This window comes from Cuculus canorus, chromosome 25 (genome assembly GCF_017976375.1).
Source record: "Cuculus canorus isolate bCucCan1 chromosome 25, bCucCan1.pri, whole genome shotgun sequence".
NCBI lineage: Eukaryota > Metazoa > Chordata > Aves > Cuculiformes > Cuculidae > Cuculus > Cuculus canorus.
The window spans coordinates 308,691-331,926 of NC_071425.1; the positions used below are offsets into that span (position 1 = coordinate 308,691).

General features: G+C 62.3%; 1 protein-coding gene across 2 annotated transcripts in view; it reads left to right on the forward strand.

The window, feature by feature from the left end:
* The first annotated feature begins 6,465 nt into the window (after positions 1 to 6,465).
* The window catches only part of COL1A1 (collagen type I alpha 1 chain), a 136,083-nt gene continuing 119,312 nt past the window's right edge, over positions 6,466 to 23,236 (forward strand). The window contains exons 1-51 of one of the 2 annotated variants that reach the window (XM_054088381.1): positions 6,466 to 6,700; positions 8,171 to 8,365; positions 8,556 to 8,590; positions 8,685 to 8,720; positions 8,806 to 8,898; positions 8,984 to 9,052; positions 9,581 to 9,625; positions 9,853 to 9,906; positions 10,119 to 10,172; positions 10,287 to 10,340; positions 10,504 to 10,557; positions 10,660 to 10,713; positions 10,805 to 10,849; positions 11,112 to 11,165; positions 11,277 to 11,321; positions 11,516 to 11,569; positions 11,895 to 11,993; positions 12,082 to 12,126; positions 12,202 to 12,300; positions 12,566 to 12,619; positions 12,711 to 12,818; positions 13,063 to 13,116; positions 13,320 to 13,418; positions 13,619 to 13,672; positions 13,757 to 13,855; positions 14,146 to 14,199; positions 14,523 to 14,576; positions 14,680 to 14,733; positions 14,832 to 14,885; positions 15,174 to 15,218; positions 15,318 to 15,416; positions 15,611 to 15,718; positions 16,078 to 16,185; positions 16,289 to 16,342; positions 16,454 to 16,507; positions 16,614 to 16,721; positions 16,817 to 16,870; positions 17,272 to 17,325; positions 17,522 to 17,683; positions 17,830 to 17,937; positions 18,055 to 18,162; positions 18,372 to 18,425; positions 18,521 to 18,628; positions 18,834 to 18,887; positions 18,991 to 19,098; positions 19,199 to 19,252; positions 19,443 to 19,550; positions 19,631 to 19,913; positions 20,437 to 20,627; positions 20,706 to 20,948; positions 21,036 to 21,230. In XM_054088381.1, the coding sequence (XP_053944356.1) occupies positions 6,619 to 6,700; positions 8,171 to 8,365; positions 8,556 to 8,590; positions 8,685 to 8,720; positions 8,806 to 8,898; positions 8,984 to 9,052; positions 9,581 to 9,625; positions 9,853 to 9,906; positions 10,119 to 10,172; positions 10,287 to 10,340; positions 10,504 to 10,557; positions 10,660 to 10,713; positions 10,805 to 10,849; positions 11,112 to 11,165; positions 11,277 to 11,321; positions 11,516 to 11,569; positions 11,895 to 11,993; positions 12,082 to 12,126; positions 12,202 to 12,300; positions 12,566 to 12,619; positions 12,711 to 12,818; positions 13,063 to 13,116; positions 13,320 to 13,418; positions 13,619 to 13,672; positions 13,757 to 13,855; positions 14,146 to 14,199; positions 14,523 to 14,576; positions 14,680 to 14,733; positions 14,832 to 14,885; positions 15,174 to 15,218; positions 15,318 to 15,416; positions 15,611 to 15,718; positions 16,078 to 16,185; positions 16,289 to 16,342; positions 16,454 to 16,507; positions 16,614 to 16,721; positions 16,817 to 16,870; positions 17,272 to 17,325; positions 17,522 to 17,683; positions 17,830 to 17,937; positions 18,055 to 18,162; positions 18,372 to 18,425; positions 18,521 to 18,628; positions 18,834 to 18,887; positions 18,991 to 19,098; positions 19,199 to 19,252; positions 19,443 to 19,550; positions 19,631 to 19,913; positions 20,437 to 20,627; positions 20,706 to 20,948; positions 21,036 to 21,182 (4,362 nt within the window). In that variant the 5' untranslated portion in view covers positions 6,466 to 6,618 and the 3' untranslated portion in view covers positions 21,183 to 21,230. Of the gene's footprint in view, positions 6,701 to 8,170; positions 8,366 to 8,555; positions 8,591 to 8,684; positions 8,721 to 8,805; positions 8,899 to 8,983; positions 9,053 to 9,580; positions 9,626 to 9,852; positions 9,907 to 10,118; positions 10,173 to 10,286; positions 10,341 to 10,503; positions 10,558 to 10,659; positions 10,714 to 10,804; positions 10,850 to 11,111; positions 11,166 to 11,276; positions 11,322 to 11,515; positions 11,570 to 11,894; positions 11,994 to 12,081; positions 12,127 to 12,201; positions 12,301 to 12,565; positions 12,620 to 12,710; positions 12,819 to 13,062; positions 13,117 to 13,319; positions 13,419 to 13,618; positions 13,673 to 13,756; positions 13,856 to 14,145; positions 14,200 to 14,522; positions 14,577 to 14,679; positions 14,734 to 14,831; positions 14,886 to 15,173; positions 15,219 to 15,317; positions 15,417 to 15,610; positions 15,719 to 16,077; positions 16,186 to 16,288; positions 16,343 to 16,453; positions 16,508 to 16,613; positions 16,722 to 16,816; positions 16,871 to 17,271; positions 17,326 to 17,521; positions 17,684 to 17,829; positions 17,938 to 18,054; positions 18,163 to 18,371; positions 18,426 to 18,520; positions 18,629 to 18,833; positions 18,888 to 18,990; positions 19,099 to 19,198; positions 19,253 to 19,442; positions 19,551 to 19,630; positions 19,914 to 20,436; positions 20,628 to 20,705; positions 20,949 to 21,035; positions 21,253 to 23,236 lie in introns of those variants that run through there. The other variant, XM_054088380.1, reaches the window with a different exon arrangement.

Sequence of the window (23,236 nt, forward strand, 5' to 3'; positions counted from 1 at the left end):
CCCTTCTGCAGGGCAGCACCAACTCCTCCCACCTCACAGGTGCGCCCACAGGTGCCGCAGGTGGTGGTGACATCCCACCAGCTCTTGGAGATGGCACCCAGGGTGTTCTTGTGGCAGGGTCCTGCCCGTGGCTCCATGGGGCTCATCCCAGCCCTGCCAGGGCTCTGTGGGTCTCATCCCAGAGCTGCCAAGGCTCCATGGGGCTCATCGCAGCCTTGCCCGTGGCTCCATAGGGCTCATTCCAGCCCCCCCAAGGCTCCCTGCAGGCCCCTCGGGGCGATGCCCGCGCAGATGGTCCCTGGTCTGCAGCCCCCGCAGGGCAGAGGGGGGTGAGGAGTGGGTCGGGAGGTGCCCCCCAGCCCCCGGCCCCCCCCAGCCGCCGACGTGGAGGCTGCGCGGGGGACGTGTCAGCGGTGGGGCAGGAGCCAAGGGCATCGCGTGCCCGGGTGGGGGAACGGGGGGGGAGGCACCGGGGCCGCTCGAGGATGTCCCGTCCCCATATGGGCTCCTCAGGGACGGGGGTCCCACGCTGACGGGAGTCAACAGGGTCCCAGGGACGGGGCGCTCCTGATGTCCGCCTGGGGGGAGCTGGGAGAGGGGCAGGGGGGCTCATCCCACCATCCCTGCCCTGGCTCTTCTTCCTGCAGCCTGGCCCCCTCGCATCCCCCCTGCCACCCTCCACATCTCCTCTGCACCCCATCCTGCATTCCCCCTGCATCCCCCCGTCCATTCCATCCTGTATCTCCCCTGAATGCCCCCCTGCACCCCCTCTCCATCCCCACCCGTATCCCAGCCCAGTATGGCTGACTGGGCCAAACTGGTCGGGCTGGAGCGGGAGGACCCCAGCACCCCACCGCTGCCTCTCCTGGGGTCTGCGTGGCTCCAAGGGGGTGTCCCAGCGCTGGACGCAGCCCGGGGGCTCCGTCGCGGCCCCTCCGTGCCTCAGTTTCCCGGGCGTGCGGGCGGGGCTGCCGGCGCAGGACGGGAGGCGAAGCTTCGCCGGGGAAAGGACTTTTTTTTACTGTTTTTGGCTTTGCCCCAGTTCCACCGCTTTGAAATCCTCCTGCCGCTGGCCCCGCCCCCGCCCCGCCCCCCGGCGCCCCCCCCGCCCCCCTCCCGGATTTCCACGACGGCCGCGGTCGCGGCCAGAGCGGAGGGGGGGGGGCTGGGACGTGGCGGGGAGACGGGTGTGGGGAGGGGGGGGCCCGTGGGAATGGGGGACACCGGGGATGTGGGGGACACCGTGGGGATGAGGGGGTCGTGGGGATGGAGGTGGGGAGGGCTCATGGGAATCGAGGACGCAGGGGGTACGGTCGGAATGGGGGTCACCGTGGGGATGAGGGGGGTCACTGTCGGGCTGGGAGACATTTGGGCTGGGGGGACACACTGTGGGGGTGGAAGACGCAATAGGGATGAGGAGAAGGGGTGGGGGGCGTCATGGGGAGCAGCCGTCCGCTAGGGAAGAGTTAACCCCCCCTTGTCCGTGCTGGTCCCTCGGGCAGGGAACTGGGATGAACTGGGGGGAGCAGGAAGGGAGGCTGGGAAGAAGGTGCTGACGTGGGGCTGGGAAGTGGCCGAGAAGGAGGAGGAGGAAGAGCTGGGCTGGATCCTCGCTGCTGCTTGGGCTGAGCTCCAGCTGGAGGGACCCCTGGTCGGGGGCGGTGGAGCTGGAGGGGCCAGGCTGGGGGGACCGGGCTGGGGGCACCAGCCATCCCTCTTTCCATCCACCTCCCGCCTGTGCGGCTGGAGGACCCTGGCCCCAAATCTATGCTGAATCCCTCCTAACAAGAGCCACCAAACCAAACCCCAACATCCCACACCCCCACCAGCCAGCAATGGCACCTCCAACCCAACAACCCCAACCACCAACCCAAATACCCCAACCAACAACTCCAACCCAACAACCACAGCCTGAGTACCCCAACCCAATAACCCCAATGACCAACCCAACAACTCCAATCCAACAGCCTCAGGCCAACAACCCAAACCCAACCACTCCAGTCCAACAACCCCAACGTGACCATCCCAACCACCAACCCAAATACCCCAACTACCAATCCAGGAACCCCAACAACCCAAGTGCCTAAAGCCAACAACTTCAACCCACCAAACCCAACCCACCAACGCCCGACTCCTGGCTGGGATTGAGACCCCCCAGAAACTGGTGTTGGGGGGCTTGGTGCCAGCCGTGCGCTCTGTCCTTTGGGAGCAGAGCCTGGCCACCCCCTTCCTGACAGGAGAGACCCTACAGCCCCCACAAAAGCCATTGAGCCTCCAGCCCTATGAGTGCTGGGGCTGCCCCATCCCAGGGGGCTCTTGGGGTTTTGTTCCCCCCATTCCAGGAGTCTGGGGTCCATCAGCCCCAGGTGCTGTTAGCCAGGGTGCCGCGGGGTGCGAGGCGGGCGCCCCACGCCCCAGCCACGTGGCACCACAGCCACGGTCGCCGCCAGCCTGGGCGCCTGCCCAGCGATGGATGAGGTCACTGGGAGAAGCCAGAGCTCCCAGCCAGGCTCCAGACCCCTCAGTCCCCAGCCCTGGCTCCATCCTATCCCCATCCCTGTCTCCGTCCCTGGGGACATGGATCCGACACCGGGGGTTGCAGCACTGGGGGGGCGTGAGCACTCCCCCCAAAGGGTCTGGGGGGCCGTGGGGAGGCAGGGGGTGCTGGTGTCCACATGCATCCCTCATGGTCCCGTGGTCCGGCTGGGATGAAGCTGGGGAGCATCGCCTCATCCTGGCGGCCCTGGGTGGGGTGGGGGGGCATTGGGGGGCAGCGAATTCCTTAGTGACAGTGAAAGGGAAAAAAAGGGGTGAAAAGAGAAAAGGAGCAAGCAGGGGAACGAACTGGGAACGGAAAATGTTCGGCGTGGATCTCGGCCCTCAGAGTTTCCATCCTGGCTCTGCAAGCACAGTCGGCGGGGGCCCCGGCTGGGCTGCTACTCCCTGCTTGGGAAAAGCCCCCCCAAGATCCCCTGCCCACAAAAGCCCTCGACCCTTGGCAGTTGTCCCCCCTCCATCCCCAGCTCTGCTCCGGACCTCAGCCCCAGGATTTGGGGGTACAAATGGGTCAGGATGAGCCCTCCAGGAGGGAACCAGCCTTGGGATGTGGGGGTGCAGATGGGATGGGATGAGACCCTCAAGAGAGACTCATCTATGGGATTTTGGGGTGCAGATGAGGTGGGATGAGACCCCCCAAGAGAGACTCAGGTTTGGGATTTTGGGGTACAGATGGGGTGAGATGAGACCCCCCAAGAGAGACTCAGCTCTGGGATTTTGGGGTGCAGATGGATCAGGATGAGCCCCCCAGGAGGCACGCAGCCCTGGGATGTGGGGATGCACTGAGGTCCCTAGAAGAGACCCAGCGCTGCGTCCCAATACCCTCTAAACCCACCCCAGGTGCAGGGACCACTGTGCTGCCGAGCAGGATGAGGTTGTCACCTGCACATCCCCCACTCAAGCTGGTGGTCCCCATGCCACCCCCGTGGGGACACACACATCCTATTTCAGTGCCCTGTCGCGGCGCAGCGTGGCGTTGGCAGCCCAAAGGCCAATTAAGCAATTTGCCCTGCCTGCTGGAAATAGCCGGGGCAGTCGTGGCTGTGATTACGGGGTTTTGCCCTGGCTGCCACAATTGAGGGTGCCGAGGCCCCGCCGGCCACCAGAATAGCCGGGGCGGTGCCGGGCTGCGGGCTGCGGCTGGGGAAACTGAGGCACCGAGTCTCAGCGACATCCCGCGGGCGGATGAGAAAGGGGGCACAAGGGGTTCTGGGGCCGAGCAGGGTGGGGTGACGGGGAAATGCCCCCCAAAGTGGCTTTTTGGCATGGGGAGGATGGCCCAGCTGGATTCAGGGATGCTGGGGACACCTGGGTGGCTTAGGAGCGGGGAAGGGTCTGCAGTGGTGACCTCAGTGGGGTCAGACCCCACAGTGGGGTCAAACACCTGCGTGTCACCAGCGCAGGGGACACCAGCTGCTCCCAGACCCCCATCCTGAGCGAAGCCGGGGGGAACCAGGCTGGGATCCGTGGGACCAGGGCTGGATGTGGGGTGAGGGGGGGGCATTGCGGGGCCGGCTCCGGGGCTGCTGAGCAGGGAACAGGGGAAAGAAGGGGGGGGGTGGTGAAAAAAGGGAGTTAATCCGATCCATGTGTCTGCGCTGTCGAGGGGAGTTAACTCACACCAGATGCCGGTGTCTGCTCCAGCTCTTCTCGGCGCAGGCAAACATACCCCGCGCCCTCTTCCCCAGCCCCCCAGCCCCGGCTTTCTGTAGGTCCTACCCAAAGGGGTCGGGGTGGCGGCTGTCCTCCCCATCCTCAGCCCCCATCCACGGGGCAATCCTGGCCCTGTATGCGGTCAATGACTCTTAGAGGCATCTGCCAACCTTTAGGGGTGACCATGGAGCTCTTGGGGTGGCCACCTCTGTTCTGGTGCCACCAGCCTCCAATTGGCACCAGTGAAACCAGTCCAGGCTGTGCAGGGAAAGGTCTCGGAGCCCCAGAGGGTGGGGCTGGCAGGAGGTGACTGTGAGTGACACCCCTGCTCCCCGTGTCCCCCAGGACCAGGATGGTCCCAGGAGGGTCCCACAGCCCCGGGTGGGACCCAGCATCCCAGGATGGGTCCACATCCCACACTCCACACCCGCAGGAGCCAGCCCAGGCCTGCTCTTGGCGTCTCCCATTACGCTTCCTAGGATCCTAATGGCTTTTCCAGACTTTTTTTTTTTTTTATTATTATTATTATTTTTTCTAGGAGCGGGATTTCTTCCCTTCCCTCCCAGCCCCCAGCTCCTGCACCAACCCTCCTGCATTCCTGGGGCGGGCGGCCGGGGGCTGATGAGGTGGCATCGTCCCATTCCCCCCCTTTTTTTTTCCCCTCCTTCTCCATGCATATATAAAAAAAAAAAAAAAATGACATTCTTTTCTTTTCTGTCATGCTGCAAAAATTAAAGACACATCTTCAGGCTGGAGCCTGGCCAGGGGTTTTCGAGTCGCCGAGGCAGGATTGGAGGAGCCTTAGCCTGCAACGTGTCTCGGATGCATGGATACAGGGCTTGTTCGCCGGCCAGCGGCTCCCTGCGTGCACGCGTGTCCCCGTACATGCGTGTGTGTGTGCGCGCCCGTGTGCAGCCACTCCGATAACTCCTCCCGGGGTGTTTTTTTCTTTGCATTTAATTGCAGGCTGGAAAAAAAGACCTGGAGAGGTCACCAACGCGAGGATGGGTGGTTTTTTTTCGCTCTTTCGACGTGTCTCTTCCCCACCCCCAGCCCCGTTATTTCATTGTTAAATTGCTTTGATTTCTTTGGGGTTTTTTTTTTGGTTTTTTTTTTTTTTCCTGGAAAAGTAGAAATAATAAAGAAGTAACCTGGGGGGAGCTCCTGCTCGGACGAGATTTCCTTCTGCAATGAGCCCAGCGCTCCCAGTGCTCCCATGAGCCTGCCAGACCCTGTCACAGTGGAGGGGCGAGCAGAAGCGCGAGGGCTGGACCCAGCTCTTTGCCCCCTGCCCTCAGCAAGACCCCAGCCCCATTTCCCAGCCCCAAAAGCCACCCCTTCAGAGAGGGGGTGACCCCCCCCAGGTGCCACATCGCCCTCACAGGGCTTCTTCCCCCTCCGGCCCCGTGCTCAGCCCTGGGACATGTGTATATTTTTTGGCATGTAATTACACACTCCCCAAATTGCACGGTGGGTTGTGGATCATTGTCAACGGGCTCTTGCTTTTTCCAACCAACGTGGCTCCTTCAAATGTGGAAACGGCCGTGGAGGCGTGCCAGGGGAGGAGAGAGGGGAGCGGGATGGTGAGCGGGATGGAGGGAAAGAAAGGAAAAAGATGGAAAGCAAGGGATAAAAAAAAAAGCAAGCCAGGTGTTCGTGGTGTTTCGAGGGTGTCGGTGGGTCGGGTCCCCCGTGGGGATCTGGGCCCAGGGGATGCGCTGGGGGCCTGGTGCTCACACCCTTGGCCTTTGCGCTGTGCTGGGGCTTTGGTGCCCCCAGGATCCTGGTGGAGCAGCCAGGTGGGCGCTGAGTGCAGGGATGGGTGGTGGGGTTGGGGGTCGCAGGTGGGAGCAGGCACTCGCAGCACCCTGACCCCGTGGTGCAGCATCCGGCGCTGCGTGGCACTGGGGTCCCCGAGGTGCCACGTGCTACATCCCCTGTCACCACCCTGCCCGGCCACATCCAGACCCCAAACACCTCAGGATGTGCAACACCCCTCCCCAAAAACCCCTACCCACCCTCAAACCCCCATCCCACCCACTCCAGCATCCCCTGCCCAACCACCCCCCGGCCACCGCTCCCAGCCGCGCTGCAGGATGACACGCGTGTGCACGACTGTGTATGCGTGTGCAGGGTTGAAGTGGGCGGGGGGGGGTGTTCGAGGGGTGCCCCCCGACTCGCTGGGTGCCGCTGATTGGCCGAGGGGCTGTCCAAAATTCCCCGGTTGCGATGGGTCCCACCTCTCGCCGCCGTCGCATCGTATATAAGGGGAGGCGAAGGAGTGGGCAAGGGCAGTAGGAAGTTTCTGCTGGGGTCTGGGTTTGGAGCGCCAGAGTCGGATCGGCCCCGTATGACCCCAACCTAAGAACAAAAGAGACCCCAAAGAGTCTACATGTCTAATATTTAGACATGTTCAGCTTTGTGGATTCTCGGTTACTGCTGTTGATAGCAGCGACTGTACTACTCACCCGTGGGCAAGGAGAAGAAGACAGTAAGTGCTCGGCGTCAGCGATGGTCCCACTGCCAGTGGGATGGGGGGTGGCGGGCGGGGATGGGTCGGGTGGCATCTTCGACGCTTGGCCCTGCTGCCATGGGCTGGGCAAGGATGAAGGGGTGTTTGGCATCTATAAAGAAAAAAAAGAGTTGGGTGAAATTATGGGGGGGAAAAAAAAAGAGGAGGAAAAAGTGTGAGGGGATTTGGGGTGGGGGGTGAAGGGGTTCTGGAAGGTCTGTGCTGGTGCGGAGAGTCGGGGCGCCCTGCCAAGAGTGGGGAGGGAAGAGAGGAGCCGGCGGGGAAGGAGGGAGTGACGAAGGGGAGGAGGAGGAGGCAGGGAAATGGGGGAAAGAGCGCAGGAGAGCACAGTGAGGGGGGAGAGGAGGGGAGGGGGGGCCCCGGCTCTGGGCTCTGCAAAAGCCATCAGGAAAGAATTAGAAAAGTCTCGGATGATTCATAAGGAAAATGTTTCGGCAGCCTGTAAAGCCGGGGATGCCAGACGGCCCCGCTCGGCCACTGCGGGACGGGGATGCGCCCCACGGCCTCCCCATGGGCTGCGGGCATGGGAGCGCAGGGGATGGGGACTCAGCTGGGGTCACCCCCCTGCACCCCATAGGCTGCCGGTGTCAGCCACTTGCAGGCATGAGGACACGGGGGACCCTGGGGCGTCCTTCGTGTTTTTGCCCAGTTTTGTCATTTGTGGGGCAATAGATTTTTTGCATTTTTCTTTTTGTTTTGCATTTGACAATGTACATTCTGCATTTTTGACCTTTTGCCTTCTGCATTTAGCATTTTAAATTCTGCATTTTGCCATTCACATTTTTGCCTTTTTCCACCCTCACAAAGGGGGGCTCCAAGGGCTGGGACAGCCCCTCACCCACTCTGGGACCCTTCCCCACTCGAGGCAGCCCCAGCCCCTGGCACCCTGCCCTGCCCTCTCCACGTCACCCTTGCCTGCCTCCCATCTCCCAGCTCTTACTCCCCTTCCCATCTGGCCTGATCCAGCCCCATCCCGCAGCCTCCTGGATCTAATTTCAACCTCGACATTGGGGCCAACCCAACCGGCTGCTCTCAATCCCACCCATCCCCATCCTATCCCAATCTCATGTCCATCTCATCCCAACTGTATGTCTATCCCATGCCCATTCCCCAGTGCCAGCCCCATCCCTGGCACCACTGAGCCCCCCGCCAGGCCCCCGCCCGCCGCAGGGGCTTTGCCTCGGCCCCGTCCGCAATGGGACACAGCGCCTGGCTGGGGCGTTTTGTTTAAATTCCAGTGTATGTGGGAAGAGTTTATTGTGGAGCTTTTCCTGTGTCACTGCGACGGGCTGATGAGAAACAGATGAAGGGAGAGAGGCTGCAGGAGCAAGGGGGGGCAAAGGGGGAAGAGCAAGAGAAGCGCTGCGTGTGGGGCCGCCGATGTGCCCCCCGCCCTCACGCCTCCCCCACCCTGCCCCTCTCTCCCAGTCCAAACTGGAAGCTGCATACAGGATGGACTAACATATAATGACAAGGATGTGTGGAAACCCGAACCCTGCCAGATCTGCGTCTGCGACAGCGGCAACATCCTCTGCGATGAGGTGATCTGCGAGGACACCTCTGACTGCCCCAATGCCGAGATCCCCTTCGGAGAGTGCTGCCCCATCTGCCCCGACACCGACGGTACCATCTCGACTCCTCATCCCCAGCCCGGGGGTCCCTGGGGAGCAGCAGGGTTGGACCCTGCCCTGGCTCATCATCGTTGGGTGTCAGGGTGCCAGATCCTCGACACGGGGCTGCAGGATGGGTGCGGGGTTGGGTGGGATGGTGGGCGGTGCTGAGCTCCTCTCAACACCCATCCTTTCTCCCGCAGCCTCCCCTGTCTACCCAGACAACGCTGGAGTAGAGGTAAGGGCACTCTTGCCCCGTCAAGCCCCCGACATCCCCCACCTATTTTTGGAGAACCCCTTTTCTAATCACCCATTCCACCTTTCCCTCACAGGGTCCCAAGGGAGACACCGGCCCCAAAGGAGACAGGGTGGGTATTGCCTCCACAGAGCTCCCCGCTCCACTGGGCTCCCCATCTTACTGGGGCTCACCCTCCTCTTCTCCTCCTCCTCCAGGGACTCCCCGGCCCCCCTGGCAGAGATGGCATCCCTGGACAGCCTGGCCTCCCTGGACCCCCAGGCCCTCCGGGTCCTCCAGGCCTTGGCGGAGTGAGTATGGGGGGGTCCCGGTGGTGCAGACACCCACGGGGGTGCCTGTGACCCGCTCACCCCCTGCTCTCCCTCCTGCCTGCAGAACTTCGCTCCTCAAATGTCTTATGGCTACGATGAGAAAGCCGGTGGCATGGCCGTGCCCGGACCCATGGTGAGCATCAGGGTGGCATGAGTCCCCGAGGGGGGACACAAGGGGGACAGGGGGAGGTATGAAGTCAGGCGAGACAGCCAGAGCGGTTCCAGGGTTGGTGATGCTGAGGACGCTGCTGAGTGCTAGGAGGGATGGGGTGGGAGGGTGGTCCTGCGGGTGATGGGGACAGGGATGCGGTGGCAAAGGTGTAGCAGTGTGGACAGGGAATGGGTGATGATGGGGACAAGGATGGGTGGTGATGGGATGGTGATAGGGTGGCAATGGTGTGGACAGGGATGGGATGGCATTGGGGACAGGGAATGAGTGGTGGTGAGGACAAGGATGGGGTGGTGGGGTCGCAATGGGGACTGGCATGGCAATGGGCACAAGGAATGAATGGTGGTGGGGACAAGGGCAGGGAGCAGATGGGGCAGCAATGGGGTTGTGGTGGGGTGTCAATGGGTAAAGCAATGGAGTGGTGGTGAGGACAGCGATGGGGACAGGATGACATGGCAGCCACTCATCCCTGCTTTCTGTTCTCCTTCCCAGGGCCCAGCCGGTCCCCGTGGTCTCCCCGGCCCTCCTGGCGCTCCTGTAAGTATGCCCCCCAAACTTTGTGTGTGAGAGGCTGGGTGGGAAGGGACGGGGTGAGGGCACGATGGGGCCTCCCACTCTTCCTGATGAGAACAGGAACATGTGGGGCCACGCGTCCTCATGCTGCCATGGGGAGCTGCCATTGCTAGAGGGGCTTCAGGCCCAATCTGCTCATTTTCTAACTTGCCTTTTCCCTTTTTTTTCTTTTTTTCCCCACCAATTCACAGGGTCCTCAAGGTTTCCAAGGTCCCCCTGGTGAACCTGGAGAGCCCGGTGCTTCTGTAAGTCCTGCCACCTCCTCCTCCAGCCTGACACCCTGTGGGGATGTGGACAAGGCTGCGGGTTCCCAGCCCTGGTCGTGTTGTCCCTGCTCCGGGCATCTCAGCTGGAAGCTGTGGGAATGGGGCAGCTGGAGCCTGGCACTGCCCAGCCCAGGTGACACGGGACAGCCATCACCCACAGCATCCTCATCCCTGCCCTGCCTCTCTCCTAGGGTCCCATGGGTCCCCGTGGTCCTGCTGGCCCCCCTGGCAAGAATGGAGATGATGTAAGTAGCCTCAGGATGGGGTCTCCCCCAGACATTTGGGGTGTGGTGGCCCCCAGGTGAGCAGCAGCCACCTAGCTTGGGGATATGCCACCAACCTGCTGTCCTTCTCCTTAGGGTGAAGCTGGAAAGCCCGGCCGTCCCGGAGAGCGTGGTCCCCCTGGTCCCCAGGTGAGATGCTCCCTGCCAGGACTCCCTCCTTGGGGGCACAAGAAGCAACACCCCCACCGTGGCCTGCAAGGACATGACACCTGCTGTCTGTCCCCCTTGGGGACGGGGGCTGCAAGGACAGCCCACTCCAGCATCTCTATCACAGCCTTCCCTTTTCTTCTAGGGTGCCCGTGGTCTCCCTGGAACCGCTGGTCTGCCAGGCATGAAGGGTCACAGAGTGAGTCCCCAGTCCTGTTCCTGCAAGATTTAGGGGATGGAGGAGCCCGACCTCACAGTGAGGTCCCCTCTTGACACCCCTCTTCTCTCTCCTGCTCCCCAGGGCTTCAGTGGTCTGGATGGTGCCAAGGGTGAGCCCGGTCCTGCTGGCCCCAAGGTGAGGAGTGGTGGCAACGTCACCCCTGTCCTCTAGGTAAGGTCACTGCTGCTCCCCGCAAAGCAGGTCCCCAACACTGTCTCTCTCTTAGGGTGAGCCCGGAAGCCCCGGCGAGAATGGTGCTCCTGGGCAGATGGTGAGTGCAGGGCGGGGAACCAGGGGTCTGCCTTTGGCCAGGAAAAGGGAACAGGTGATGGGGGGACAAAGTGTGATGGGGAACAGCTAATCCTCAGGGATGCTTCCCCAGGTAATGGGGCAAGGAGGGGGTTCAACCCCCTGGCAATGTTGCTGCAGGCAGGAGCAGAGGGGGTGGGGGGACACAGGGATGCAGGAGGGGTGGGGGCAGATGGGCAAAACGGCTCTCCTGGTAACCAAAACATGTCCTTTCCCTTCCCCAGGGTCCTCGTGGTCTTCCTGGCGAGAGAGGCCGTCCCGGTCCATCTGGCCCCGCTGTGAGTCTCTGGTGTGGGCAGGGCTGTGCATCCCCTGCCCTGGGATGTGGGGGAGCTGGGGCCACCTCTTCTGTCACCAGGCATCGCTAACGGGTGCCTCCTCTCCCACAGGGTGCTCGTGGTAACGACGGTGCTCCTGGTGCTGCCGGTCCTCCCGTAAGTAACCCCCAAACCCACCCCCCAGGCAGCGCCCGGCACCAGCTCGGGCTCCTCCAGAGGCTGAGCTTCTCCTAGATCCACTACAACCAGGAAATCCTGGCCAGGGGCCAGAGCTCTGCTGCCCGGAAAACTCGGCGCCAGATGTGCGAGGTGGGATCGCTCCTCTGACGTGTGCCTTCTCTCCCGTCTAGGGTCCAACTGGCCCCGCTGGTCCCCCTGGCTTCCCCGGTGCTGCTGGAGCTAAGGTAGGATCTGCCTGGCCATATCCTCCCAGGTGGCATCTCCTAGGCTGGGATAAACTGATGGAAACTGGGAGCTGGTGGTGGGAGAAGGGCTGAGTATCCAATGGCTTCCAAAATGTGGCCCAGAAATGAGAAAACCCAAAGTACTGCAGGCTCGGGGCTGCCCAGGACAGTGGGGCAGGAGGGGACATCCCCAGCCCAGTCCCATGGGCATCTCTCTTGGCTTTGCCTCCATGGGAACAAGCTGCAGGCAGAGGGCAACAGAAACATCAGGGTTTCAGGGCAGAACTTGTGCTCACGGCTCTTCCTCCCACCTCTTCCTCCCCAGGGTGAAACTGGTCCCCAGGGTGCTCGTGGCAGCGAAGGTCCCCAAGGTGCCCGTGGTGAGCCCGGTCCCCCCGGCCCTGCTGGCGCTGCTGGTCCTGCTGTAAGTGGCATCTGATGGCTCCCTGTCCTTCAGCCTCACCTTCTCATCGGCCCTGGCGTAACCCTCCTCCTCCTCTTTCTTTCTGCAGGGAAACCCCGGTGCTGATGGTCAACCCGGAGCCAAGGGCGCAACCGTGAGTGTCCCTCGCCCCTGTCTGGCTCTGATGGAGGTCTGTGCTGCTCCCTCACTGCCTTTTCTGCCTCTCTAGGGTGCTCCTGGCATTGCTGGCGCTCCCGGCTTCCCCGGTGCCCGAGGCCCCTCCGGACCCCAGGGTCCCAGCGGTGCCCCCGGTCCCAAGGGTAACAGCGTAAGTATCCTGGGACACCTCCATCTGCCTCCTCCTGGGGTGGGATCCCTTCTCCTCCAGCGAGATGCTGTCCCACCTGGAGGTGTCTCTTCTGGCATCCTCTGTCGTCTCCAGCCCTGCAAGTGCAGGATGGTGTGGGATGGGCTGACAGATGCTGAGCATCCCCTCTCCTGATGAGGGGTTGGGCAGGATGTAGCTCAGGGCTCCCTTTGCTCATTGGTCTGGTGTTAAATGGCTTTTCCCTCTTCTCTCCTTCCACTTCCAGGGTGAACCTGGTGCTCCAGGCAACAAGGGAGACACTGGTGCCAAAGGCGAACCCGTAAGTGACCTCCATCCTTCTCCTCAGGGGCTCAGCCCCTCCTGGCTCCCATGCACCCCATGGGTGCTCATCCCTTCACCTCCCTCCCCAGGGTCCTGCTGGTGTCCAAGGTCCCCCCGGCCCAGCTGGTGAGGAAGGCAAGAGAGGAGCTCGTGGTGAGCCTGGCCCTGCTGGGCTTCCTGGCCCCGCTGGCGAACGTGTGAGTAGGATCAGTCCCTGTCTTCATCCCCAGCCTCTTGCCATCTCCTGACATCCAGCGGCTGAGCCTCACAGGCGCTCGGGGCAGGCACCCACCATGACAGCCTCCCCAGCTCTTTGCAATGCCCCACTGAGGTCTCCAGCGGAGCAGGGACCCCTGGCTGCTCCCACTGGTGGCCAGGCCCAATCCCCTGCACCCCAAACTCCCCGTGTCTCCACACCCACCTCTCTCCTGTCCCTTACAGGGCGCTCCTGGCAGCCGTGGCTTCCCTGGTGCTGATGGCATCGCTGGTCCCAAGGTAGGTGCCACATGTCCCTCCTGCCTGTCTGGGCCAGAAAGCCGTGTCCTCAGCGGGGTGATGGGGACACCGTGCATTTGTCACCTGCTCCAATACGGTGGCAAAACTGGTTCTGTGCCACCACTACCTCCAGTGTCCCAGCTCTTGCCCCCATCCACACATGATGTCCTGCAGCTGGGGTGACCTCTGTCTCCTCTTCCCAGGGTCCCCCAGGCGAGCGTGGCGCCCCTGGCCCCGCTGGCCCCAAAGGATCTCCTGGTGAAGCTGGACGCCCTGGTGAACCTGGCCTCCCCGGTGCCAAGGTGAGCGCAGCAGAGTGGGGGGCTGCAAGGAGACACAAACTATGTCAGCATGGCCACCATGCTGGTGGCCCTGCTGCAGTAATCGACACCAGCTGCTGCGCTCTCTGTGGCGGTGAAGAAGCTGCTCTCCAAGATGCTCTCATTCACTGGAGCATCTCCTGGAGCCCTGACCTCCTAACCCACCTCCTGCTGCCTTGCAGGGTCTGACTGGAAGCCCTGGCAGCCCCGGTCCCGATGGCAAGACTGGCCCCCCTGTAAGTTGCATCCACCACTGCCCCGCTGCCCTCCCGGCTCCCCATGGGCTCTGCTAATGGGGCACTCGCTCCCCCTCCCAATAGGGTCCTGCTGGTCAAGACGGCCGCCCCGGCCCCCCCGGCCCCCCCGGAGCCAGAGGTCAAGCCGGTGTGATGGGTTTCCCTGGTCCCAAAGGTGCTGCGGTGAGTCTGAACAGGAGCTGTAAGCCCTGGGGGCTGCTGGAGCAGAGGGGCAGAGATGCTGCTGCCAGATAGACACAGGACTCCTGGTCCACGAGGGATTCTGGCCTGCTGGCCACTGCCACCACCCAGGACAGTGGCTGTGGGTGGGCACCTGTGGAGCAGGCACCCAGTGAGGCGTGATTCGGGCCACACGTCCTCCCAGGGAGGGCTGTGCTGCTGCATCTTCTGCCTGCCCGAGCCCACAGTGTTGTGGTCCCATCATGGGTCTCATCCTGCTCTCTTTCTTTCAGGGTGAGCCCGGCAAACCTGGCGAGAGAGGCGCTCCTGGTCCCCCTGGCGCTGTTGTGAGTATTCGCCAGAGCCTGGCCAGCGTCAACCAGTGTGGGGTGGCAGTGATGGGGCTGGGGAAGGCTCCAAGGATGGGGATGGCAGCAGGATGAGGTGGCTGGGACTTCTGTGCTGTGGCTGCCAGCAGCTTTGGAGCAGGGACAGTGGGGAGGTGATGTGGCTGCAGGCAACTCGCTGCAGCTCCTCCTGTCCTTCGAGGGATGCTGCAGCTGCATCCAGCCCTGCATCCCATTTGAGGGGGGCTCAGAGTTCCACAGGGGCACCGCTGGGCTGCAGGTTGGAGCCACGCTCTGAGCACCCTCTTCTCCCTCTCCCACAGGGTCCTGCTGGCAAAGATGGCGAAGCTGGTGCCCAAGGTCCTCCTGGCCCTGCCGTGAGTATCAGCAAGCCCTTGGCCACCGGTAGCCACACTTGGTCACTGGAGAAGGGGCTCAGGAGCCGACTGCCCGCCCTCATGCTTGTCCCCTCTTCCTCAGGGTCCCGCTGGAGAAAGAGGTGAACAAGGTCCTGCTGGTGCTCCTGGCTTCCAGGTGAGGGATGTCCCCTTCCCTCACAAGGGGACGGACCAGCAAGGCTGGCGCTGACGTTGCCCCTGTGGTCTCTCACCGCTCCTCTTCTCCCTCCCCAGGGTCTGCCCGGCCCCGCTGGCCCCCCCGGTGAGGCTGGCAAGCCCGGTGAGCAGGTGAGTATGGACGAGCGCAGCTGCGGCAAAGGTCCATCTCTGTCCCCCAACAACGCCCCTCTCCCAGCCGGGGCTGAGAGCTGCTGACGGGGTCCCCCTGGCGCACTCCGAGGCGATGGGCTCCAAGCAGCCTCTCCCTGGGCACAGCAGGGACCCCAGCCCTGCTCCATCCACCCAGGACTGCAAGACCCCCTCCCTGCCTACCTCTGGGGGAACCCAGGGACTCCCCTGCCTGTCCTCAAGGCCACCCCCTCATGCACTGACTCTGTCCCCTCTTCCCCCACACAGGGTGTCCCCGGAGATGCTGGTGCCCCCGGTCCTGCTGGTGCCAGGGTAAGTAGAACCCCACTCGCTCCCAGCTGGCTTTCAGCACCCCTTGGGTGACCACCACCCCCTGACGGCCTTGGCCCCTCTCCTGCCTTCCCTCCCCAGGGTGAGAGAGGCTTTCCTGGAGAACGTGGAGTCCAAGGTCCCCCCGGTCCCCAAGGTCCTCGTGGTGCTAACGGTGCTCCCGGTAACGATGGTGCTAAGGTGGGTGAAGGTCTCAGTTCCTGCAGCCTTGGGTCGGTCTGGGTGACAGGTGACTGTCCCCAGCCAGTGGCTCTTGGGTGTAGATGCAATCAGGACTGGTTTTGCTTCACCTCCTTTTGCTGGGGCTGGGGAGGGATTTGCCGTGTGGAGGAGCTGTTGGGTTCTCTCTAACGCCCACTTTCTCTCCTGCCCAGGGCGATGCTGGTGCTCCTGGTGCCCCCGGAGGCCAAGGGCCCCCCGGTCTGCAAGGAATGCCCGGAGAACGTGGTGCTGCCGGCCTGCCAGGCGCCAAGGGTGACAGAGTATGTGTCCCCTCAAATCCTGATGTCCCCTCCAGCTCTCTGCTCCTGGCCATCCCTGTCCTGCTCCACCACTCCCTCAGGGCTGGATGTGCTCTCCTGAGCCAGACAGGTGGGAGGGGATGCTCAGGCGCCACCTCTGTCCCCATCTGAGCGTGGCCCTTGGGGACCGTCCCCCAACACCAGCTGGGAGCTAAGCCCAGCTCTTCCCCTGAAGCCCCGGAGGAGGAGGATGGTCCCAGCCTTTCCCAGTGAGGGTGAAGAGCCAGAGATACTTCCATGCTGCTGTGCAAAAGGGAGAGGAGAAGGAGTCTCCTGGAGGGAATCTCCCCAGGTAACCCGCCATCCTCCTCCTCTCCCAGGGCGACCCTGGTCCCAAAGGTGCTGATGGCGCTCCTGGCAAGGATGGTCTCCGAGGTCTGACCGGCCCCATCGGCCCCCCCGGCCCTGCTGGTGCTCCTGGTGACAAGGTAAGGCTGGATGCTGCACCAGTGACAGATGCGTCCCTGTACCCATCGCTACCTCCGTGCCACAGCCTTGACCTGTTTTTTTGGTTTCCCCCCCCTTTTCCAGGGTGAAGCTGGTCCTCCCGGCCCTGCTGGTCCCACTGGTGCCCGTGGTGCTCCCGTACGTGTCCCCCAACCCTGGCCAATGGCCCTGCCACAGGTGGCCATCCTTTGGTGGCTGTGGGTGGTTGTCCCTGGCTTGGGATGACACTGTTCTTGCCATCTCTCCTAGGGTGACCGCGGCGAGCCTGGCCCTCCCGGTCCTGCTGGATTTGCTGGTCCCCCTGTAAGTGTGACAGCCTTGCTCCTCCCTGCTGCGGGGGTCTGATCCTGCCCTGCTGGGGCATTGCTGTGCCCCCTACTCCGGCTCACCCAGCTTTGCTCTCCCGCAGGGTGCTGATGGCCAGCCTGGTGCTAAAGGTGAAGCTGGTGATGCTGGACCCAAGGGTGATGCTGGTCCCCCCGGCCCTGCTGGCCCCACTGGTGCTCCTGGCCCTGCTGTAAGTTGTCCTCCCCCCAAACCCAACCCCAACGCACTCAGGGTTCAGCCCCACAACACAGCTCACCCCTCTCTCCTCCTCTTCCTCCTCCACAGGGTGCTGTTGGTGCTCCTGGTCCCAAAGGTGCTCGCGGTAGCGCTGGACCCCCTGTAAGTATCAGTGTCAGGATGGGGAGGGGGTTTTGGGACCCCAGGAGACCCCCCCCCCCATATTTGAATGCCCTGGATGGTTTGACTCCCCTCTGTGATCCGTTCTGTCACCCTGAGGCTGAGGGGCAGAGTGAGCTGTGGTGTTTCTAGCTCTGCACCCCCAAAACCATCTGGGGGGAATGGCATCGACCTGGGGATGGAGCAGAGGGGAAAAGGCTGGGTTTGCCGTTACCCCCACCCAAATGAGCCCCCACTGCCCTGGATGGATGCTTCCCTCCTGGCCACCAGCCCCAGGGCTCCCTGCAATGACTCCTAGCCAGCAACTGTCCCCTGCCCCAGCTCCACAGTGGTGGTGGTGACGCCTGGATGTGGCCCCTGCTGATCAGTTTCCTCTCTTCTAGGGTGCTACTGGTTTCCCTGGTGCTGCTGGAAGAGTTGGTCCCCCTGGCCCCTCTGTGAGTACCTGCAGTGGGGCGAGATGTGGGGGGCCAAGAGGGCAGTGATGGAGGGGGGCATGTGGGACGGGAGGTGCTGGGCACCTCTCCAGGTGGCTCCATGCGGCCACCCTGTCCTAGTTAGCACTGGGCTCCCCTGGCTGCCCTTCAGCTGGCAACTGGGGGGTCCTGACGGCATCACCCCTCCCTCGCCCAGGGAAACATCGGTCTCCCCGGCCCCCCTGGCCCCGCTGGGAAGGAAGGTGGCAAAGGACCCCGTGGTGAAACCGGCCCTGCTGGCCGCCCTGGCGAGCCTGGCCCTGCTGGCCCCCCCGGCCCCCCTGGCGAGAAGGGCTCTCCTGGCGCTGACGGCCCCATCGTAAGTGCACCCCCCACCGGACCCCCTCTGCGGAGTTGGGGATGCTGGGCAGCATCGCTGCCCCCAGCCCCGCATCCCTCGCCGTCCTTTCCAACGGGACGGTGGCTCCTGCTGCTCCCACGCTGAGTTCCTGCTTGTCCCCACAGGGCGCTCCTGGCACCCCCGGACCCCAAGGTATCGCTGGCCAGCGTGGTGTCGTTGGTCTCCCCGGACAGAGAGGCGAGAGAGGCTTCCCTGGGCTGCCTGGCCCCTCTGTGAGTACCAGGGGGCTGAGATGATGCTCGGATCCCCCCAGGGTCCAACTTGCCCGTGTGGCCCCTGCAGGAGGTGCTTGTTGGTGTCTGACACCCCCTGTCCTCTCTCCTCCACAGGGTGAACCTGGCAAGCAAGGTCCCTCTGGTTCCCCTGGCGAGCGTGGTCCTCCCGGCCCCATGGGACCCCCCGGCCTGGCCGGACCCCCTGGTGAAGCTGGACGTGAGGTGAGCAGCCATGGGCGACCACCGGGGTCTGAGGGGTGCGGACCCTCTCCATGTCAGCATTGCGCTTGTCATGCTGAGGACTGGCCAACTTGTGGCACTTGTGATACTCACGGATGCTGCTGCAGCTGATGGGCTGAGTGGAGATGGTGCCGCCCAGGCCCTCGTTAGCTCCTGCTTGCCCTAACGAGGGGATCTTTGCTCTCCCATAGGGTGCTCCTGGTGCTGAAGGTGCCCCTGGTCGCGATGGTGCTGCTGGTCCCAAGGTGAGTGGGCTGGGGAGAGGGCTGCGGGAGGGGACCGTGGGGCAGCACTGGCCCACACTGACTGCTGCTCCTCCTTCTCTTCCTCCTCCTCACAGGGTGACCGTGGTGAGACCGGCCCTGCTGGCCCTCCTGGTGCTCCTGGTGCCCCCGGTGCCCCTGGCCCCGTTGGTCCTGCTGGCAAGAATGGAGACCGCGGTGAGACTGTAAGTGATGCTCAGCTCAGGGCACCCCACCTCACCCGCCCCGGGCTCAGCCTGTTACAGAGCAAGGACTGAGCCTGCAAACCCGCAGGAGGGAGCTTCCCTGGGAAGACATGCATCCCACCACCCTGCTGGGGAGATGCTTCCCCCTGCTACAGGCAGTAGAAGGTGAAGGATGCTCTAACCTGTCCCCTTCTCTCCTTGCCAGGGTCCCCAAGGTCCTGCTGGCCCCCCTGGTCCTGCTGGTGCTCGTGGTCCTGCTGTGAGTTGATGTTCTCCTCCATCCTCCTCTCTGCTTCTGCATCCCTGTTGGCACGGGGGCAGTAGCTGGCCTGGACTCTGCTCAACACATCTTCCTCCTCCAGGGTCCACAAGGTCCTCGTGGTGACAAAGGTGAAACCGGTGAACAGGGTGACAGAGGCATGAAGGGTCACAGAGGCTTCTCCGGTCTCCAGGGCCCACCTGGTCCTCCTGTAAGTCCCGTGAGGTGACGGTGGCCCTGGGTGCTGCCACACATCCGGGGAACAGAGCAGGATGCTGATGGGACCTTTTCTTGTTCCTTGCTTGGCACAGGGCTCTCCTGGTGAACAAGGTCCTTCTGGTGCTTCTGGTCCCGCTGGTCCAAGAGTAAGTCCCCAGCTGAGCCACAACCTTCATCCAGGGCTGAAGCACCCTCGTGGGAGCCGAGGGAGAGGGTCGCCGCAGTGGGGTTGTGTCCTGCTGGCATCGGGTTTCTCATGGGGATGTGGGTTGGGGCTGGAGAGGGCAACTCTGCCCAGGCAGGGTGGCCACGCTCACCCCTTCTCCTCTCCTGCAGGGTCCTCCTGGCTCTGCTGGTGCTGCTGGCAAAGACGGTCTCAACGGGCTGCCCGGCCCCATTGGCCCCCCTGGTCCCCGTGGTCGCACTGGTGACGTTGGCCCTGCTGTACGTATCGGTCCCTCTGCCACCGCCCGCCCAGAGCCACCTGCCTTCATCGCCTGCTCACTGTCCTCCTCCTCCCACAGGGTCCCCCCGGCCCACCTGGCCCCCCTGGTCCTCCCGGCCCCCCCAGTGGCGGCTTCGACTTCAGCTTCCTGCCCCAGCCACCTCAGGAGAAGGCCCACGATGGCGGGCGCTACTACAGAGCTGACGACGCCAACGTGATGCGTGACCGGGACCTGGAGGTTGATACCACCCTCAAGAGCCTGAGCCAACAGATCGAGAACATCCGCAGCCCTGAGGGTACCCGCAAAAATCCTGCCCGTACCTGCCGTGACCTGAAGATGTGCCATGGTGACTGGAAGAGCGGTCAGTGTCCTGTATCCCTCTAGGGTGCTCTCACCTCCATCCCTCTGTCCCCTCTACCTGCTCCTCACCTCTATCCTCCTTCCATCCCCCGCAGTTGATCCTCACCTTCATTCCTCCATCCTGTCTCTCATCACTGCTCTCACCTCCATTCTCTACTTCTGGTGGCTGTCCCTCACCTCCAACCCTCTTACCTGCTCCTCACCTTTGTCCTCCACCCATCCCTCCATCTTCCATTTTTCACAGCTGCTCCTCAACTCCTTCCTCTGTTCCCCATGGCTGTTGCTCCACTCTGTGCTCCACCCACCAGATCCTTCCTACCTGGTCCTCACCTCCCTTCTCCATCTCTCATGGCTGCTCCTTGCCTCCACCACTGTCCCTTCATCCTCCATCTCTCACAGCTTCCTCTCACCTATCTCTCCATCCTCTGTCCCTCCTACCTGCTCCTCACCCCCATCCTCCGTCCACCCTTCGCAGCTACCCACCTGCCCACCCACTCCCTGACTCCCTCCCATCTGCCCCACAGGTGAATACTGGATCGACCCCAACCAAGGCTGCAACCTGGATGCCATCAAAGTCTACTGTAACATGGAGACGGGCGAGACATGCGTCTACCCGACCCAGGCCACCATTGCCCAGAAGAACTGGTACCTCAGCAAGAACCCCAAGGAGAAGAAGCATGTCTGGTTCGGTGAGACGATGAGCGATGGCTTCCAGGTGAGCAGGGGGATGATGAGGGGAGACATCACGGTGGGACACGCAGCTCTGCGGTGCCTAACGCCTCTTCTCCAACAGTTTGAGTATGGTGGTGAGGGCTCCAACCCCGCTGACGTCGCCATCCAGCTGACCTTCCTCCGCCTGATGTCCACTGAGGCGTCCCAGAACATCACCTACCACTGCAAGAACAGCATTGCCTACATGGACCAGGACACCGGCAACTTGAAGAAGGCCCTTCTCCTCCAAGGTGCCAATGAGATCGAGATCAGGGCCGAGGGCAACAGCCGCTTCACCTACGGCGTCACTGAGGACAGCTGCACGGTGAGTGGTCCAGGGCAGGGTAGCAGTGGTCGGTGGGGATGGTGGGAACGTATTACGGTGACGGGGCTGATTCTGACCTCCCCGCAGAGTCACACCGGCGCTTGGGGCAAGACAGTCATTGAGTATAAGACGACAAAGACCTCTCGCCTGCCCATCATCGATTTGGCTCCCATGGACGTTGGCGCTCCAGACCAGGAATTCGGCATCAAGATTGGCCCCGTCTGCTTCTTGTAAACTGGATGCCCCACATGTGACAGGAGAGAGTAATAATAATAATAATAAAAAAAAAACAGCCAAAAAAAAAGGAGAAAATTTCACATGGACTTGAATTTGTGTCGGTTTCTGTCCAGCGCCTCTGAACTATTTGCGTTGCCGGAAAAGAAAAGCCAAAAAAATCTCCCCAGAAAGCATTAAACAGAAAAAAATAATAAAAATAAATGACTTTTCAAACAATATCAGTGGGAAGTGGGTTCGCTTGCTTGCCCCCCTCTCCCTGCGGGGTTGGGTGCAGCTCAGCTCCTCAAACGCGCCCGCTGACCCCCGGTGCCAAGCCCCCCGCCCAACCTCTCCTCTGCTTCTCACATCTCATTAGCACATGAATTTTTGGCTGCAAGGAAGATGTTTGACTCATGGTTATAACCCGGTTTGTGTTGTTGCCCTCTCCCCCCCGTTTTGGTTTATTTTCCCCTCTTTTCTCTCACTCAGGCAGCGAACCCCAATCCCCCAGCGCATCGGGAGCTGCTGCCGCCACAGAGCAGACCCTTGCTGCCCTCGTTCCCTTGCTGGAAGGCTACCTCACCGCTGCGCTTCGGGTTTTGATTTGTTTTGTTCATTTTAGGGTTATTTTTGTTCCATTTCCAGTAGTTCTAGCTCCGTTTGGGGTTTTTCAGCCGTGCCGGGACTTTCCTGCCAGGTTCAGAACAAAGGTGCTAATTTTTCTCTTATATCCCCCTCCCTCTGTTTTGTTGCTCTGTCGATCCCTTGTTTGTGTTTTCCTCCGTTCAGGGTCCCTTGGGCCTTGATGGGGTTTCTCTCCCCCAGGATTTTTACCCTGTAGGGGTGTTTTATTATCTTTTATTTTGGTCCCTCACCACCCGAGCCCGGGACCGCCTGGTGCTACAGCCTCTGCAAAGGCAACTCCGCTTGGTTTAGCTGAATTTCTACCCATTTTGTTGATTTTCCCCCACGCTTTCCTCCACTGCCCAGCTCAACTTGTGAATTTTCTAAAGGTGCTATTTACCCCATCCAAGCAAATCCCAGGGCAAACACAACACAGAACCAAAAGAACTAAAAGCCTCGAAAGAGAAGGACAGCCCCGCTTTCCAGGTTGAGCGGGTGGAGCTTCAGCATCTCTCTCATTCATCTTCCAGAAGCTCTTTCTCCATCCCTGCATCCATCCACGCATCCCATCCCTCCCTCCACCTCTCCATCCCCGCATCCCTGGCACCGAGGGGCGTGAACCCACCCCATCTCCTGGCAGACGCTCTGGGCTCCGAACCGAGTTCGTGTGTGTATAAAATAATTAGAAATTGTGGGTTTTTTTAATTATTATTTTTTTTTTCTGACTGCTGAAATAAAGCATGTGAAACGATCCAACAAACCTGGGGTGCTCTGCGTCGGCAGCTCTCGCTCTCAGGGTTGGGGGGGTCCTGGGTGGGTGGGGTGGTCGCTGGGGTTGGGAGCCCCTCGCCCCGCTCTCGTCCCGTCTGCTCCCTCCGAGCGTCTGTGCTCCCGTCCTGCTCGTCCTCCCACCCCAGTGCAGCCCCCTCCTCCTCCTCCCCCTTCTCCTCCTCCTCGCTCAGCCCCCCCTGCCCGGAGTGGGGGGGAAGGAAGGGAGGAAGGGGGGAGCCACCCCCCACACCCCCCTCTGAGCCAGGAGGGGCAGAGCTGAATGGAGAAGGGGACTTTGTTGTCTTTCCATCCCCAAACTGGGGCGGAAGAGGGGCCGTGGAGGGGCAGCAAGAGGAGGGGGGTCTGGGGGGCACTTGGGCTGTGCCAGGCTCAGTGCGGGGTGCTCCCCGCCAAAGGGAGAGGTGGGGAGGGGCACAGAAACTGGGGTGCAGGGGGGGTGCAAGTGTGCCACAAGCACCCCGCACCCCAGCGGGTGCCCCGCGCGCCCCTCAGGCCAAGGGCGCCACCCGCGTGTGCCATCCTCGCCCATCCCAGGGGGCACCAGCGGGTCCGGAGCGCGCAGGGGCAGCGGGATGGGGCCTCAATGCCTCCTTTCTCCTCGCCCGTCAATGGCTTCCCTTGTTCCGCCAGGGCCCCCGTGTTTTCCTAACCCCCAC